This window comes from Globicephala melas, chromosome 9 (genome assembly GCF_963455315.2).
Source record: "Globicephala melas chromosome 9, mGloMel1.2, whole genome shotgun sequence".
Classification (NCBI taxonomy): Eukaryota; Metazoa; Chordata; class Mammalia; order Artiodactyla; family Delphinidae; genus Globicephala; species Globicephala melas.
The window spans coordinates 89,886,543-89,902,336 of NC_083322.1; the positions used below are offsets into that span (position 1 = coordinate 89,886,543).

A 15,794-nucleotide genomic window follows, 5' to 3' on the forward strand; every position below is an offset into this window, starting at 1 on the left:
TGGAAAAGGAAACGAAAAAGTAAAATGTAAATTAACTTTTCTACTGGTTAAGACCAGAAAAGTGTCAGCAGGGACTTACGGATTAAATGAGCTTGCTATTGTGCCCTGTATTGTAACATGATTATCAGAGACACAAAAATTGACTCTACCCCACATGCCGAACAGGAAAAGAACATCTTCTACATTTCAGATTCCCTTCACTTTTTTTTTTTTTTTTTTTGCGGTACGCGGGCCTCTCACTGTTGTGGTCTCTCCCATTGTGGAGCACAGGCTCCGGACGCGCAGGCTCAGCGGCCATGGCTCACGGGCCCAGCTGCTCCGCAGCATGTGGGATCCTCCCAGACCGGGGCACGAACCCACGTCCCCTGCATCGGCAGGCAGACTCTCAACCACTGCGCCACCAGGGAAGCCCTCCCTTCACTTTTAATTAAGGATTGTAAAAAAAAAAAAAAAAAGCAACTAAATTGGCTCACTCTTCATCATTTTTATTCCTTAACAACTAACCTCGTGAAGACGCATCTTTTCCTCCGAAAGTCTGCAAATCACTTACCGATGTATCCAGGATTACAGACACAGGCAAGCTGTAAAGTAACAGGGTCTTGATAACAGCTACTGGCAAACTGGCGTCCGCTGTCGGGACCATCTGGACACGGACAAGGACGGCAGTGATCTCCTGACCCAATGATGGCGTCTCCATAGTAACCAGCCGAGCACCTACATCAGTTGCCGAAGAGAGAAGGTCACGAACCACAGTTATATGAAATCTGTTACGAGAAGGAGTCTAAGAAACCACGTTCTCCGTTTAGGAACATCATTCCTCATTCCTCACGTTTCCACACGAAGCACTTTCCAGTAGAGCAGTGGCTCAAACACTAGTTCTAATCAGAAATCCCTGGAGGGCTTTTGAAACACAGATTGCTGGGCTCCCTCTCCCCATTTCTGATTTAGGGGCTGATGCTGCTCCTAGCCTGAGGATCCCATGGCAGGACCCCTGCATTAGGGTGACACCTCTGGCCTCACCCGGACCCTCGTTCACTCCTCCCCAGAGGAAGAGGTACATCTCCCCAAGTGCGCCCTACTGCCTGCCCTGAGCATTCTGGTAGCTCCCCTCCTTGCATTAAGGAGTCTGGGGGCGGGGTCTGGGGGGAAGAGAGCCCGTGGTTGTCAGTCTCTGCCTATGCCTGGGAGGGACGTTGTGTCAGCAAGCCCATGGTGCCTTGTTCTGCAATCCAGCCTTTACCAGTAATAAAGCCAATAGGGATGCTCTCCAGATGCCTGACCCTTGTGTCTGCCTCTCAAGGATGAGAGATGTTATTTATCAGTTCTCAAACCCAACAGGTTCTATCTCCTCTCCTTACAGGTAAGGCAGCCATGGAGCTTAAACGACTGGCAAGGCTTACACAACTAGTGAATAAATGAGCCATGATCTGAATTCAGCCTCCTGACTTTTAGCAAGGAATTCTTTTAGTATGTCAAGCTGCTTTTCAACATGACTGGTAATTAGGTTACTTTTTTACTTCCTATAACGTGAGAGCTTGAAGGAAGTTTGGATATCATCTAATCCAACATATTCTACTATCAGAAAGTTGGATACTTGGAGAGGTGAGCTAACTCACTCAAGATAAGCCGGTTACAAGCACAACTGGGCCTGGAACTTCTAATTCAGGTTTTTTTTTTTTTTTTTTTTTGAGGCAGAGGTAATTTTTTTTAAATGGGGAGCGGGGAAGGATGAAGAAATAGAAGGGGAAAGTTGTTCAGAGGACATTAACCTTCTATTTAATTAGACATAGACACAATACAAGAACATGTGCCCCAATTATGTGCTGGGAAAATCAGCAGTGATGAAGCAATTTTGTGCAACAGTTTGTGAGAAAGTTTTCTATGAGGCTTTTCTAGGTGAAGTAAGTCCAAATACATCATGGTAAGAACTGAGTGTTCATTTCCTGTCTCCTCCCTTCTCTAACCCCTTCGGCAATCATCTGAGCCTAGAGCTTCTTTTTAAATTCACAGGATTAAAAACTGATCATCTCGGAAAGAGGAAAAGAATGAGAAATCAGCTCAAACTAGACAGCAGCATCTGAAATACTTTAATGCACTTTTGTCATCCAAACTAGGGCTGAAAATCTTTTCTCTTCCTATACCCTTTTGAGTTCTGCAAGAAATCAAAATGCTTTACAAACAAAATTCACAGTGGGCCTGATTTCAGGTTGGTCTTGTGGACAACCACCACTATTGACCTGTGTTCCCCACCCATCTCTTCCCCTTTTTCATCTGATGTTATCTGTTTGTCTCTCTCTCTCGAATATATTCTCCATCTCTCAATGAAAGAACAGTAATGGAAAACTTAAGGGAGAAAACAAAAGATGACGCTAATATATTAATTTCTTCCTTTTAATCTTGTGTAACTGTTTCCTTGTTATCTTTTCACAACACCATTTGTGGTTGGAAGGACTGACTTTTACTCCAAGGAGTAGTCACTGAAATCGCTGAATTCTTGAATACTATCCAGCAGTATTTGCTGCCTTGCGTATCTTCAAGCCCTAAGGTAATCACAAATGCAGTTTTCACTAACAGCTTCTTTCATCTGATGAGCAACTTTTGCACTGACTGAAGCACTTGCTGAAATTTTTTTGACAACAAAAATCCCATATAATGTGGATGGATACTAGAAGAGAGAAGATTTACTGACTTGAAAGGTGGAGACTAGTAATCCAAAAAAAGCAGGTTCTAAGAGCACGTCTGCCTTTCTTAATTAGTAATGAACGCTGTAGGTCAGGATGTAATTTTTTCATAAGGACTGTTCCTTATCTACTGAGCTGGGCTGTAATGTTGTTAGAGGCGCATTTTATGTCCAATTTTTACTATCCCTTAGTGCAGTGCACTACATCCATAATAATTATGCAATTAACATCTGCTAACTGGAGAAAGATCTGCTTGTGCACATTTTATGTGGGCTGTAGCTGCATAACATGTTTCCAAAAAACAAAACCATCTAAAATGACTAATCCTCATTTGCATTTGGTTTCTCCTTTGACCTAAATTAGGCATTAACATTTCACAACTCTCATCCTAGGTCAGGATCTGCTGAGACAGAGAGATGATTTCTGTACAGCCTTAAGGTGACCTCTAGAAAGACTCTCCAAAGAGGGCAGATTCACATCAGTTCTGTTCTCTGCTGTATCCACCCCCCCGAGCCCTTGAACAATGCCTGGCACGCAGAGGGTGCAAGCTAAATCTGTCAATATAAACGAATGAGTTCCTAGAAAATAAATACCGAGGCGATCGGAAATGAAAGAGCCACCTGGAGACTGGTAGAGACTCATTCTGTGGTTTGTCTAAGATGCTGTTTGCTCAGCCAGAAACAATCTCATTCTCTTTACTTTCAAAAGGCTGCGTGTACCTTTCACAGTTATGCCCCGTGGTGTAGTCCTGGCAGCTCAGGCATTCCCCTGTCACTGAGTCGCAGTCATCTGCATGGCCGTTGCACTGGCAGGGCTGGCAGCTTGGAAAGCCCCAGTACCCGGGTAAGCAGCGGTCACACTGCCGCGTGTACACCCCCTGGAAACAGTGGCACTGGCCAGTGATGGGGTCACAGAAAGCATTGACAGATCCTTGCAGGTGGCACTCACAAGCTGAGGAAATAGGCAACCAAGGGACCAGCTGAAAAACGCATTAAATGCAAACACACCCCTTACACAGGCCAGTCCCCCCCTGCCCAGTGCAGAATGCTCATGGGCCCCTGTGGTCAATTTCCAGAGTGCAGCATGCCTTCTGAAGCTATGGAACCCATGCTAGTACGACTCATGATCTGAAAGAATACGTTACAATTCTGATCAACTTACATTTGCACCCACTGGGGCCAAAGCCAAAGGTGCCGGGCGCACATCTGTCACACCTTCTTCCAACCACATTTGGCCGGCACTGACACTGGCCTCCGCTGGGGTCGCAGACGGAACTTAAGGAGCCCTGAGGGTCACACTCACAAGCTGCAGAGGAGAGAGGCAAGAGCCCATGACCCTATATACAAGAGAATATTACTCAGCCATAAAAAGGAACAAAATGATGCCATTTGCGGCAACATGGATGGACCTAGAGATTGTCATACTGGGTGAAGTTAAGCCAGACACAGAAATACAAATATCATATGGTATCACTTATAGGTGGAATCTAAAAAAAAAAGGTACAAATGAACTTATTTACAAAACAGAAGTAGAGTCACAGATGTGACTCTGGTTACAAACAAATTTCTGGTTACCAGGGGATAGCGGGGGAGGGATAAACTGGGAGGTTGGGATTGACATATACACACTACTAAATATAAAATAGATAACTAATAAAAACCTGCTGTATAGCACAGGGAACGCTACTCAACACTCTGCAATGGCCTATATGGGAAAAGAATCTTAAAAAAATAAAAGAGTGGATATGTATAACTGATTCACTTTGCTGTACACTAATGTTGTATTAGTTTCAACTATACTCCAATAAAAATTTTTTAAAAATTAAAAAAAAAAAAAAGCCTGTGACCCAGGGTGGCCGTGCTCCCCACAGCGATGAGCCCAGTGAGGACCACTTGGCTCTGCACTGGTCTGTCCTTTTGCTGGGGCCCTTCCCAATCCTCCCCCCAAGAGCACCTTAGCTTGTTCAGAATTCCCATTTAAAGCGGTATCCTCCCTCGGCTGGGTGCCAGGGAAGTGGCAGGAGCCGGAGTTGACAGACAAAAGCGGTTTTTCTAGGAAGGAGGTCATTAAGGTTTTCTCTCCTTGCCTTCAAAGCTCAAATATCACAAGACCTTCAACAAAAGCCCAGTGACCTTTCAAAGAGCAAAATATCAATTTCAGTTACGGGGTGCTGTCATTCCATCCCAACTCCCCACCCTGCGTATGGAAAGTCTCCGGGACCTTTCCCTAGTGCCCTATTCTTTGTGTGTTACTTGATGACTGAGTCCACTGTCAGTGGTGCTCTATCACTAACATGCTCTTAAAGAAACAAACACCAACTGTAGTTGAGACACTATTTCCTTTGGGCTGACTGCCTAACACAGAACTATAGGACATGCCTGCCAACGTACCTCGTGATGTCAAGCGTCCTCACGCCTCTTGAGAAAGAAGGGGCAGAAGCAGCAGCAGTAATACCTACCCAGGCCTGTCTGGTGTAACAGGGCGGAAATGCTAAAGATGATGTTTCTGCAAACATCGGTCATCGGAGTCTTCACGACGCTTCTGCTGTTCTCCAGACATCGGTATCTCTGAAAGGTTTCCCAGGCACTGTTGGTGACGACCCCATCTCCTGAGCCTCCCACAGTGAAGATGTCCAGCGACTTACAGAATGGCATGAGAACAAGCTAGGAAGAAAACAGAACAATACACTGTTCTTATGGGGGTTGTCCCAGGTCATCAATTAACGCAAGCAAACACATAAAAAACCCCAAGTGCTTCTTTGACTCTTGAAAAAAAAAAAAAACAGACTCATGGAGTCAAGTGAAAACCTTTTCTTGCCAGCAAAAGTTTAGAGACCTCTTACAAAGTTTGATGGGTTTTGAAATGTCATTGTTAAGACACTTCCTATTTTCAGGAAGGATCGTCTTGAGTAGATCCTTTCCAGAGGGTGGAGTTTTATTAAAATAAATAAGCAAAGTGGCCTCGGAGGCAGAAGGAATGACTCTGCCTCACCTCTCAGCATTACCCTCCACAAAACCCTCTGGGGAAGGTGATGCACGCTTTCTGCCCAGTCCTCCCTGCTCGTCAGAAACGACCTCCACTTACAGAATCGATCAGCGTGTAGGGGCTGTCCACATTGCTGTCCGAGGAGGTATACTGGGGCAGCTCTAACCTCACTGTGTAGTTCACACCCTTCTCCAAGCACACGGGGCGGGGGAGGACCACATACCTGCCCCGAAACAAAAGAGAAAAATAACAACCAAAGGTGCGCCTTTAAGTATCTAAGCCATCAAAGCTCCACGTAGATCATCCCAAAGGAAGGAACAGTCCATGTTTGGCTCATGGCCCCAAAATGGTAACTGTGCAACTCACCAGGCGAGACATGAGAAAAAGAATTAATTTGCATGCAGGTTCTGTTGAGCTGCAAACCACTGTCACACTGACCTGGAGCCAGGCGATAGGGACACCACCTGGTTGTCATCATCAGGAACAGTGTTTCCACATCGGCTGCTGGATGGAATCTTCCCAGGTCGCTGCACTGTGATGACAGCTTTCTCCCAGTGGTCGGGGAGCTACAGTAAGAAACAGATGATCGGAAAGACCAACCGAGCTGGCCCACTGCTGCCTGTCTGTTTGGATGGATCCAACCATCCATCCATCTTTTGCCAAGTTTAAATGGGAAACACTCGCTTGCGTTTCCCTTCCCTCTTGACCATTCCCTCGGCTATTACCGCAGTTCCAGCCCGAGCCCCTTCCCACGTGGACACTCAAACAGCCTCCCACTGCTCTCCCTGCCTCTCCCAACGTCCCTTTTCATCCACCTTAAAACACAGCTTATTATTATTATCTTTTATTGGAGTAGAGTTGACTTACAACGTTGTGTTAGTTTCAGGTGTACAGCAAAGTGATTCAGTTATACATATGTATCTATCTATTCTTCTTCAGATTCTTTTCCGTTATAGGTTATTACAAGATACTGAATATAGTTCCCTGCGCTATACAGGAGGTCCTTGTTGGTTATCTATTTTATATACAGTAGTGTGCATCCATTAATCCCAAACTCCTAATGCATCCCCTCCCCCACTTTCCCTTTAGTAACCGTAAATTTGTTTTCTATGTCTGCGAGTCTACTTCTGTTTTGTAGATAAGTTCATTTCTATCGTATTTTAGATTCCACATGTAAGTGATATATATTCGTCTTTCTCTGACTTAAAAGCAAAAAAGAAGATAAAAAAAGAAAAACCCAAAGCCCCACAGCTTAGATAATGACAATCCCTTGCCCAAAACCCTTGGACAGCTTCCTGTTAGTATAGAGTCCAAGTTCATTTACTGATCCCAGCATTTCTCCCAACAGCATCTCCAACCATATCCCTTACCTGGCTATGTGGAAGGATGCTCAAAACACCCCCTTCTCCACTGCTTATACTATTCCTTACTTCCTCTTGGGGCAAAATTCCACCTCTGTTTTAAGGCCTCCAACTGACTCTTTAGTAAACATTTCGGCAGCCCCTGGCCAGTCCGGCTGGTATGAACCTCTCATCTTGCAGCACTGTTTGTGTCTCTGCTCTTAGACTTCCCACCTTTGATAGCAGTTAGGGACATGTGTCCATCCCTGGGCAGGGCCGGCCATCGAGGCAAGGAGAGAACCTGGCACATTCTCATCACCACCTCAGTTCTCAGCAAGGCTAAGTGCCTAACAAGGAGATCACTACATGTTTGTGAAACTGAAGAAAAATGTACATTTTTTACTTCCAAGGAGCAGAGAAAGTCAGAGAGAGTTCCCTCTGTTACAACGCGCCCACCACAATTCACAAACACATAGTGTCCATTAGAAGAAAGATTCTTCTACCAATAACCCCCCCGCATTAGTCTACCAAGGGGTTACCTGTGGCTCATAGCGAATTAGGATGTCATACTCCATAGAATATGGTATGTTGTCGATGAAGAACTCCAAATAAGCCCCTTCAGGCACTCGGACGAAGCCTGCTCCAGTCCAGGAAGGAATACGGTCCTGGATATACTGCCGCTCCACTATGCTGACCCCCTGAGGACAAGGGGACAGGACTGATGCTTTACTTGAGATGGAATTCAAGGTAACAGTCAAAGAAATCTGGAGTCACCCAAAGGTCCCAAACTGTAGATACTAAACCCATTTTTTGCAGTCCAATTTTCCAGTAGACTGTATCATTTTTCGCTTTATAAACAGGTAATTGGTTTCTTTTCAGTTTTTAGGTTGAGGTAGTCTTGGGACATTGGAGATGGGCTTAAGGCTTAGGATATATCTTCTATGATATAACCAGGAAAATGAGCACGACGGAAGGAAAGAGAACATCCCAAATGCTGTTACTAGCAAGCCTAGGAGTGACCAGGTATGTCCCAGATTTCCACAAGGCTAGCCCGATATCTAGAGGATGTATTTCTGTCATTCTCATTGGTATTTGTTTCAGGCGCCACGTACAAGTGAGGAAACCTGTTACAACCATGAATGTTCACTACCGATGAGTGAATTCTGATCGTAAGGCTGACAATGGATCAGTTTGAGTTGCTTAGCTCGTGCATTTGAGTTTGTTCACAGGATTACATACAGTAACCGTGATCAGCTACCTCCAGAGATGAAGTCCTTCATTCCCTGTAATGCATGTGTGTGCGGCCTTACCCATCATGAGGTGGGACCTATGTTCCCCTGCCCTCGAATCTGGTCTGGCCTTGTGCCTTGTGACCAGCGAAGTGTGAGAAAACAACATTCTGGTACTTCTCAGCCCAGACCTTGAGAGACCTGGCAGTTTGTTTCCTCCTCCAGATGCCAGGTAAGAATTCTCACTGTCCAGACACCTCCATGCTGTGAGGAAGCTCAAGACAGCTGCTTGGAGAACAGCACCCAGCTGGCCTCCAGCTGTTTCCGCCGTCCCAGCTGACGTGCCAGACGTGTATCTGAAGCCGCTAACTTCTGGCACGGCTTGTTACACAGCATTAGGAAACTGAAGCAATAGCCTCTCTGAATATTTACTACACCAGCTAACTCTGGCGCTAACCCGTAGAGAAAAGAATGGAAAAAGAAAAAAAAAACAACAACCCACCTGCCTAAAAACACCAAAAGCCTTACTAGTGAATATTCCAAAGTCTCCTTCTGCGTTACGGATTTACTTACACTTTAAATACGACTGTTTTCAAGAAGGCCTGCTCCTGGCCCTTACCTTGTGCTCACGGACGAGATGCTTCTTACTTGGTCTCTTTACAAAATGTGTATTGTCATTACTGCCCGCCCCCCATACTCTGCTTTACCCACCTGGCCAGCACCCCCCTACTTACAGGCCCCAAGTTGGCTTCTTCTGCTTCGTAGAGGTAGTGATCCAAGGTGGGGAAGTAGTAACCAGATTCCACTCCGTTGCACTGGCGTCCGATCATGTGGGGTTTGCAGACGCACTGGCCTGACTCTGCAGAGCAACTGGAAAGGAAGGAGAGCTGGTCAGTTGTGCTCACCACATTCATAGTGAACCCACTGGAAGCAGATCCACGTTTGCCATTAAATAGTAAGTGGGGTGAAACATTCAGGTAGGGTTTTCTTACTTCCTTCAAAAAATAAGTACATGGAAGGAAACACTGCCTACAAATTAATCCCAGTCTCCTGAGGTTGAAAGCTCTCAGTGGCCTGGTCTTTCGGTTTTATCTCCCTTGCTCTCTTGACTATGTCCCATCTGTGCCACGTTAAGGTTTTCTGTAGTTATCACATAGGTTCTTGCGTTGATATATCTTTTGCAAATGCAACCCCTTTTCCTGGGCCTCACATCTAAATACCCAGCTCCCAGAAGGACAGCTCCAACTTAGCTGTCCCAGAGGCTCATCAGAGATCCCAGAAAGCAGCACCCAGTCCCTCCCACGTTCTCTGCTGGGAGAAGACTCCACCACCCAGAGTCGACCACATCAGAACCCAGAGGTTCTTCTCTAGCTCCCTTCTGCATAGTCCATCAGGAACCAAATTTGGTTATTTCCCCTCCTAGCATCTTTTTTTTTTTTTTTTGCGGTACGCGGGCCTCTCATTGTTGTGGCCTCTCCCGTTGTGGAGCACAGGCTTCGGACGCGCAGGCTCAGCGGCCATGGCTCACGGGCCCAGCCGCTCCGTGGCATGTGGGATCTTCCCAGACCGGGGCATGAACCCGTGTCCCCTGCATCGGCAGGCGGACTCTCAACCACTGTGCCACCAGGGAAGCCCCCTCCTAGCATCTTGTGTATCCTCTCCCCGCTTTGCACTGACTAGGCTATGCCTTTCTTCTCTCTCTCGCTCACAGTAAAAGCAGTTACAGTCCTCTAATTGGTATCCTTATTGCCAATCTTCCAACTTCTCAACCTGAACTTCCACCTCCCCCAGAGCTACCTGAATGACGCTTATGAGATGCATTAACCACATCACTTCCAGGCACGATGGCCTTGGGGAGGCACACCAGGCCCCCACCAGCTTCCCTACCTTCCTAGCCTCGCCTCTGCCCTCGCCTCTCCAACCACACTGAACTAATTGAGAGTTTTTCCAATGCACTGGGGGACTCATGACCCCTTGCCTTTGCTTGTGTTGTTCCTGCAGCCCGGAACGACCTGATCCCTTATTTACCCAGCAAAGGTCTACCCACTGTTCTTTCAAGATTCAGCTCACAAATCCCTCCCGCTGGGGTGTTTCCTGACCATCACTCCCCAACCCACAGAAGGAACCGCCTTCTCCGTCGTGCCACCACCTCCTTGCAAGAGAAATGATGTACGCGACACATCAACAACTAAGCTGATCACAAAGTAGGTGTTCATTAAAGTTGACGCGCTGTGTCTTCAAATCCTCCTGATTTTTCAACTGTCATCCCTTCATGAAGGCTTGTGTGGTTCCCTCCCTCTCCTCCTCTCAAATGGTGCCTTCTGAGGCCTCAGTTGTTTGCTATCTTTATTGTTAAGACATTGATCACTTCCTCTCTTGTTGGACAATTATTGACAACTTTGCTCTATACCTGAAACATTGTAAATCAACTATACTTCCAACAACAAAAAAGAAAAAGCCCCGAATTACATGCATCCATTTTTACTTCATTAAAGTCAAGATGTGATTTGGAATTGTTACTTTAAACCTATTCCCAGAGTTCTTTTTTTTTTCCTCATCCCAAAGTTCATTTTAAACCAAATATCTAAGGCAAGTTACAACTCACAGGAAGAATGAACACTCAGAGCTTTATTAGAAACACCCCAAACAGCCCTGTCACGGTCCAGCTGAAGTCTTCCTTTATGTCATGTAAATAGTTTTCATCCTACAGGGGTAAGAACACACTCGACATCCTGTAGACAATTCCCAGAGGAGGCAAGCTTGTTCCAATTAGGACCTAGACCTCTTTCGAGCTAATCCACCAAAAGCCATTTCCCAAAATTCAGGCGTCACACATGACATCACAGGGACAAAAGAAAATTCCTTTCCTCCCCAGCAGATGTTTACTGAGGGAACAGATGTCTCAAACGTAAGCCACCGAAGAAGAAAACACCCAGATTCTTCCCGATGCCATCCAATACCAGAGAACAAGCCAAGGAAGGCAAGGATAGAGGCAGCGGGCAGACTCCCAAGAGGCTTTTACCCGCAGCACAGTTGGAAAGAAGAAACAACTCACGAGGACCTGACCCTGTGCGGGGAATTCCCCTCATGTCAGCTCCACAGCCACACGCCTGTGTCCACACACTTGAACGCTTGTCACCCGTAGGCGTGGCCCCCACTCAACACCTGCTCCCCTTTGGTGAACTCGTTCTTGGGGCTTTACCTGCCTCCATGCAGGTGGCCCTCACCTACAGCTTCTGACTTACTTCTGACTCACAACTGTGCTCTGGTTGTACCCCTCCAGCCGTGAATGGGACGTTTCCATGGTTTGCCCAGCCATCACCTCTAATTCATCCTGTCCCAAACTGTTCGCCACCTCACACAGACTTATCTTCAGCTCTGCTATTTCCGTCAGCAGATGTAAAATTACTCTGATGTAGAACAGACTTGTGCTTGCCAAGGGGGAGAGGGGGAAGGGATGGATTGGGAGGTTGGCATTAGCAGATGCAAACTATTATATAGAGAATGGATAAACAACAGGTCCTGCTGTAGAGCACAGGGAACTCTATGCAATCTCCTGTGATAAACCATGACAGAAAAGAATATAAAAAAGAATGTGTGTGTGTGTGTGTGTGTGTGTGTGTGTGTATAAAACACATTGTAAATCAACTATACTTCAATTTAAAAAAAATTCCTCTGATGTAGGTGAGACGTTATCTTCCCTTTATCCTCAATATAACACGTGTTATTTCAAGACGGTTCTCGACTCGGCTTTTTCCTCTCATTGTCACTGCGGCTACCCTAGTCCCACGTGTCATCGTTCTACACCTCCCGAGCTGATCTCTCCAGTTCCTCTCTCTCCCCGCTGCCCAGATCATCCAGCTACACGGCCAAACCAACCTTCCCAAAGCCCCGCCTTCCCCCAAACCCACAACTGTTTCTTCTTCTATCAAGTCACGAAGCCTCTGCCTGGTTTCCCGCAGCCTCTAGAGCCCCTCCTCTGAAAACAACTGCTTCTCTTTCGGGTGTCCACCCTTGGCTTTAGCTGAGCCACACTCATACTCTTCCACAAATATTTACTGAGCAGATATTAGCCCTGGCAGCTGTGCTTCCTGGCGTCCAGACTCTCCCATTTCAGTCCACGTCAGCTCTTTATTTCTTTTTCTGGCTGCACCTCGCGGCATGCGGGATCTTAGTTCCCCAACCAGGGATCAAACCTGTGACCCCGGCAGTGGAAGTGCAGAGTTTTAACCCCTGGACTGCCAGGGAAGTCCCTGTCAACTCTCTTCTGAACCCCTACCTTCCTTGTTAAATCTAATATTTCCAGTGAAATGATATGGAGAAAGAAAAATGGGAGAAAAATATAGTTCCTGCCCTAAAGCACTTCCAATCTAACCAAGGGGGATAAACAGTAAAGCAACTGACCAGTACAACCAATCAAAATGCAGGTAGTGCCCACACAGAGCTAAGAGCAAAGAACGGCAGGTGAGACGAAGACACTGCTCACCTGAGGAGATGAGGGGACACCAGATAGAAATGGTACATCTGACGATGCTGTATGTTCCCCCCCACCAATTTCCCTGTAACTAGATACAGATGCAATTCATTGGATCAGTTAGGTAGAATAAAGACATAAAACACAATATATCAGGGCCCGTGGCAGGCAGCATAATGACTCCCAAAGATGTCCACATCCTCAGCCCTGGAATCTGTGGATGTTACCTCATGTGGCACGAAGGACTTTCCTAATGAGATCAAGGTTAAGGACCTTGAGATGGGGAATTATCCTGGGTTACCCAGGTGGGCCCAAGCGAATCACACGAATCTTCAGAAGCAGCAGAGGAAAGCAGAGGAGTGGGAGAGAGCTGTGGCACGAGGATGATCTGACCCACCGTTGTTGGTTGTGAAGGTGAAAGAAAGAGGCAAGGAACGTGGGCAGTTTCTAGAAGCTGGGAACAGCCCTCAGCTGACAGCCAGCAGGAAGACAGGAACTGCATCCTACAACCAAACTGAAAAAGTCCCCAGAATCTTCAGGTGGAAACGTGGCCCTACCGACACCTTGATTTTAGTCCCCGAGATGGTGTCTGACATACAGGACTGTTAAGATAATAAATTTATGTTGTTTTAGGCCACTAAGTGGTGGTAATTTGTTATGGCAGCAACAGAAACCTAACACAGGCCCTATTTTTTTCCTCAAAGGGTAAAGGCCAAGATTATTTCTCGAAAGAGACCCCTCCTACACTGTTGGTGGGAATGTAAGTTGGTGCAGCCACTGTGGAGAAAAGTATGGAGGTTCCTTAAAAAACTAAAAATAGAGTTGCTATATGATCAAGCAATCCCACTCCTGGGCATATATCCAGAGAAAACCATAATTCAAAAAGATCCATGCGGACTTCCCTGGTGATGCAGTGGTAAAGAATCCGCCTGCCAATGCAGGAAACACGAGTTCGAACGCTGGTCCGGGAAGATTCCACATGCTGTGGAGCAGCTAAGCCTGTGCGCCACAACTACTGAGCCTGCGCTCTAGAGCCCGCGAGCCACAACTACTGAAGCCCGCACGCCTAGAGCCCGTGCTCCGCAACAAGAGAAGCCACCGCAGTGAGAAGCCCGTGCACCACAACAAAGAGTAGCCCCTGCTCGTCACAACTAGAGAAAGCCCGCGTGCAGCAACACAGACCCAACGCAGCCAAAAAATAAAATTGATTCTTAAAAAGAAAAAAAAGAAAAGATACATGCACCCCCACGTTCATAGCAGCACTATTTACAATAGCCAAAACATGGAAACAACCTAAATGTCCACTGGCAGATGAATGAATAAAGAAGATGTGGTACATGTATACACAATGGAATACTACTCAGCCATTAAAAAAGAATGAAATAATGCCATATACAGCAACATGGATGGACCTAGAGATTATCATACTAAGTGAAGTAAGTCAGACAGAGAAAGACAAAAATCATATGATGTCACTTATATGTGGAATCTAAAATATTACACAAATAAACTTATCTACAAAACAGAAAGAGACACACAGACAGAGAACAGACTTGTGGTTGCCAGGGGCGGGGAGGGGGAGTGATGGATTAGAAGTTTAGGTTGAGCAGATGCAAACTATTATGTATAGGATGGATAAACAACAATGTTTTACTGTATAGCACAGGGAATTATATTCAATCTACTGTGATAAACCATAATGGAAAAGAACATGAATGTATAGAAATGTATAACTCAATCACTTTGCTGTACGTCAGAAATACAACATTGTAAATCAACTACATGTCAATAAAATAAATTTTATAAAAAGATTGTTTCTCAAAAGCACAGTTTTCTCATAAATGTAGCAACTGGCAACTCTTGGAAGGAAAACCCTTTCATTTAAACAGTGATGAGCAGGGAGAATACTGTACAATCTCAACTTTACTACTAAGAAATAAAGCAAAAGAAAAACATTAAAGGATAAAAATCATCATTCATAAGGACCACTACTCTGTTCAACGCTGAAATCTCCTCCAAAATACTGATTACAAATAAGAGCTGGTTCCCCAGTGATGAGCAGGCAGCACCATCCCTTCTATCCAGAGCAGCTTTCCCACCACCCCTCTACCCAACCCCCACCGCCAATTCCCCTACAACTAGAATAGGTTCTTAAAGGGTAGGAGCTATGTTCGATAATCTCTTTATGTCCAGCTGCCACAGCAATTAACAAAGAGTTCGATACACCACAGTTATCCCATACATTGATGAAAATATCTATTAAGTTCTGCTCTGGTTTCGAAGTACAATAAATTTCAGCTCATTTACTGAGCACCTATCAATGGGCTGGGGACAAAAGAATATGCAAAAACAGCTAAGACAAAATCCCTGTCCAAAGAGACCTTTCAAAGACAAACAGCTATAACACAAAGCAGAATGAGTGCTAACAAAGATGCAGAAGTAACGTGTTTTCACATTTAAGGGAGGATTGGGGCCTTCAGTCTAAGAAGGAGAAAGGAGAGATCTTCAGAAGAAAGTGATGAGCTTCAAGCCAGATAGCGAAGTCTCAGAAGAAAGTGGTGGGCTTCAAGCCAGATAGCAAAGTCCTAAATTTAACTGATGAAATAATTTTGAAGGATGCTGTAAGACTGCTTCTATTTTTCAACGTTTTAAACAGTTGCAAGCAGCATTTACTTAGCAACCACTCTTATTCATTAAAGCAGGTTAGGGGACTTCCCCACTGGTCCAGCGGTAAACGCCTTGCAATGCAGGGGATGCGGGTTTGATCCCTGGTCGGAGAACTAAGATCCCACATGCCATGACCACAACTACTGAGCTCGCACACCTGAACTAGAGAGCCTGCGTGCCGCACACTACAGAGCCTAAGCATTCTGGAACCCTCGTGCCACAACCAGAGAAGAGAAAACCCGCACGCCACAACTAGAGAGAAGCCCGTGCGCCTCAACAAAAGATCCCGCCTGCCTCAACGAAGATCTCGCATGCCGCAACTAAGACCCGATGAGCCAAAATAAATAATTAAAAAAAAAAAAAGCAGGTTATCTACTAGGCCAAACGTTATTAACCTGGTTTGAGTCACATTATTTAA

General features: G+C 45.7%; 1 protein-coding gene across 1 annotated transcript in view; it reads right to left on the reverse strand.

Annotated features, from left to right (window-relative positions):
- The window catches only part of LAMB1 (laminin subunit beta 1), a 73,689-nt gene that overhangs the window by 26,993 nt on the left and 30,902 nt on the right, over positions 1-15,794 (reverse strand). The window contains exons 14-21 of the mRNA XM_030871138.2: positions 8,970-9,105; positions 7,546-7,704; positions 6,105-6,232; positions 5,766-5,889; positions 5,140-5,344; positions 3,843-3,986; positions 3,401-3,632; positions 551-714 (exon numbers count right to left, since the gene is read on the reverse strand). Coding sequence (XP_030726998.2) covers positions 551-714; positions 3,401-3,632; positions 3,843-3,986; positions 5,140-5,344; positions 5,766-5,889; positions 6,105-6,232; positions 7,546-7,704; positions 8,970-9,105 — 1,292 coding nt within the window. The remainder of the gene's footprint in view (positions 1-550; positions 715-3,400; positions 3,633-3,842; positions 3,987-5,139; positions 5,345-5,765; positions 5,890-6,104; positions 6,233-7,545; positions 7,705-8,969; positions 9,106-15,794) is intronic.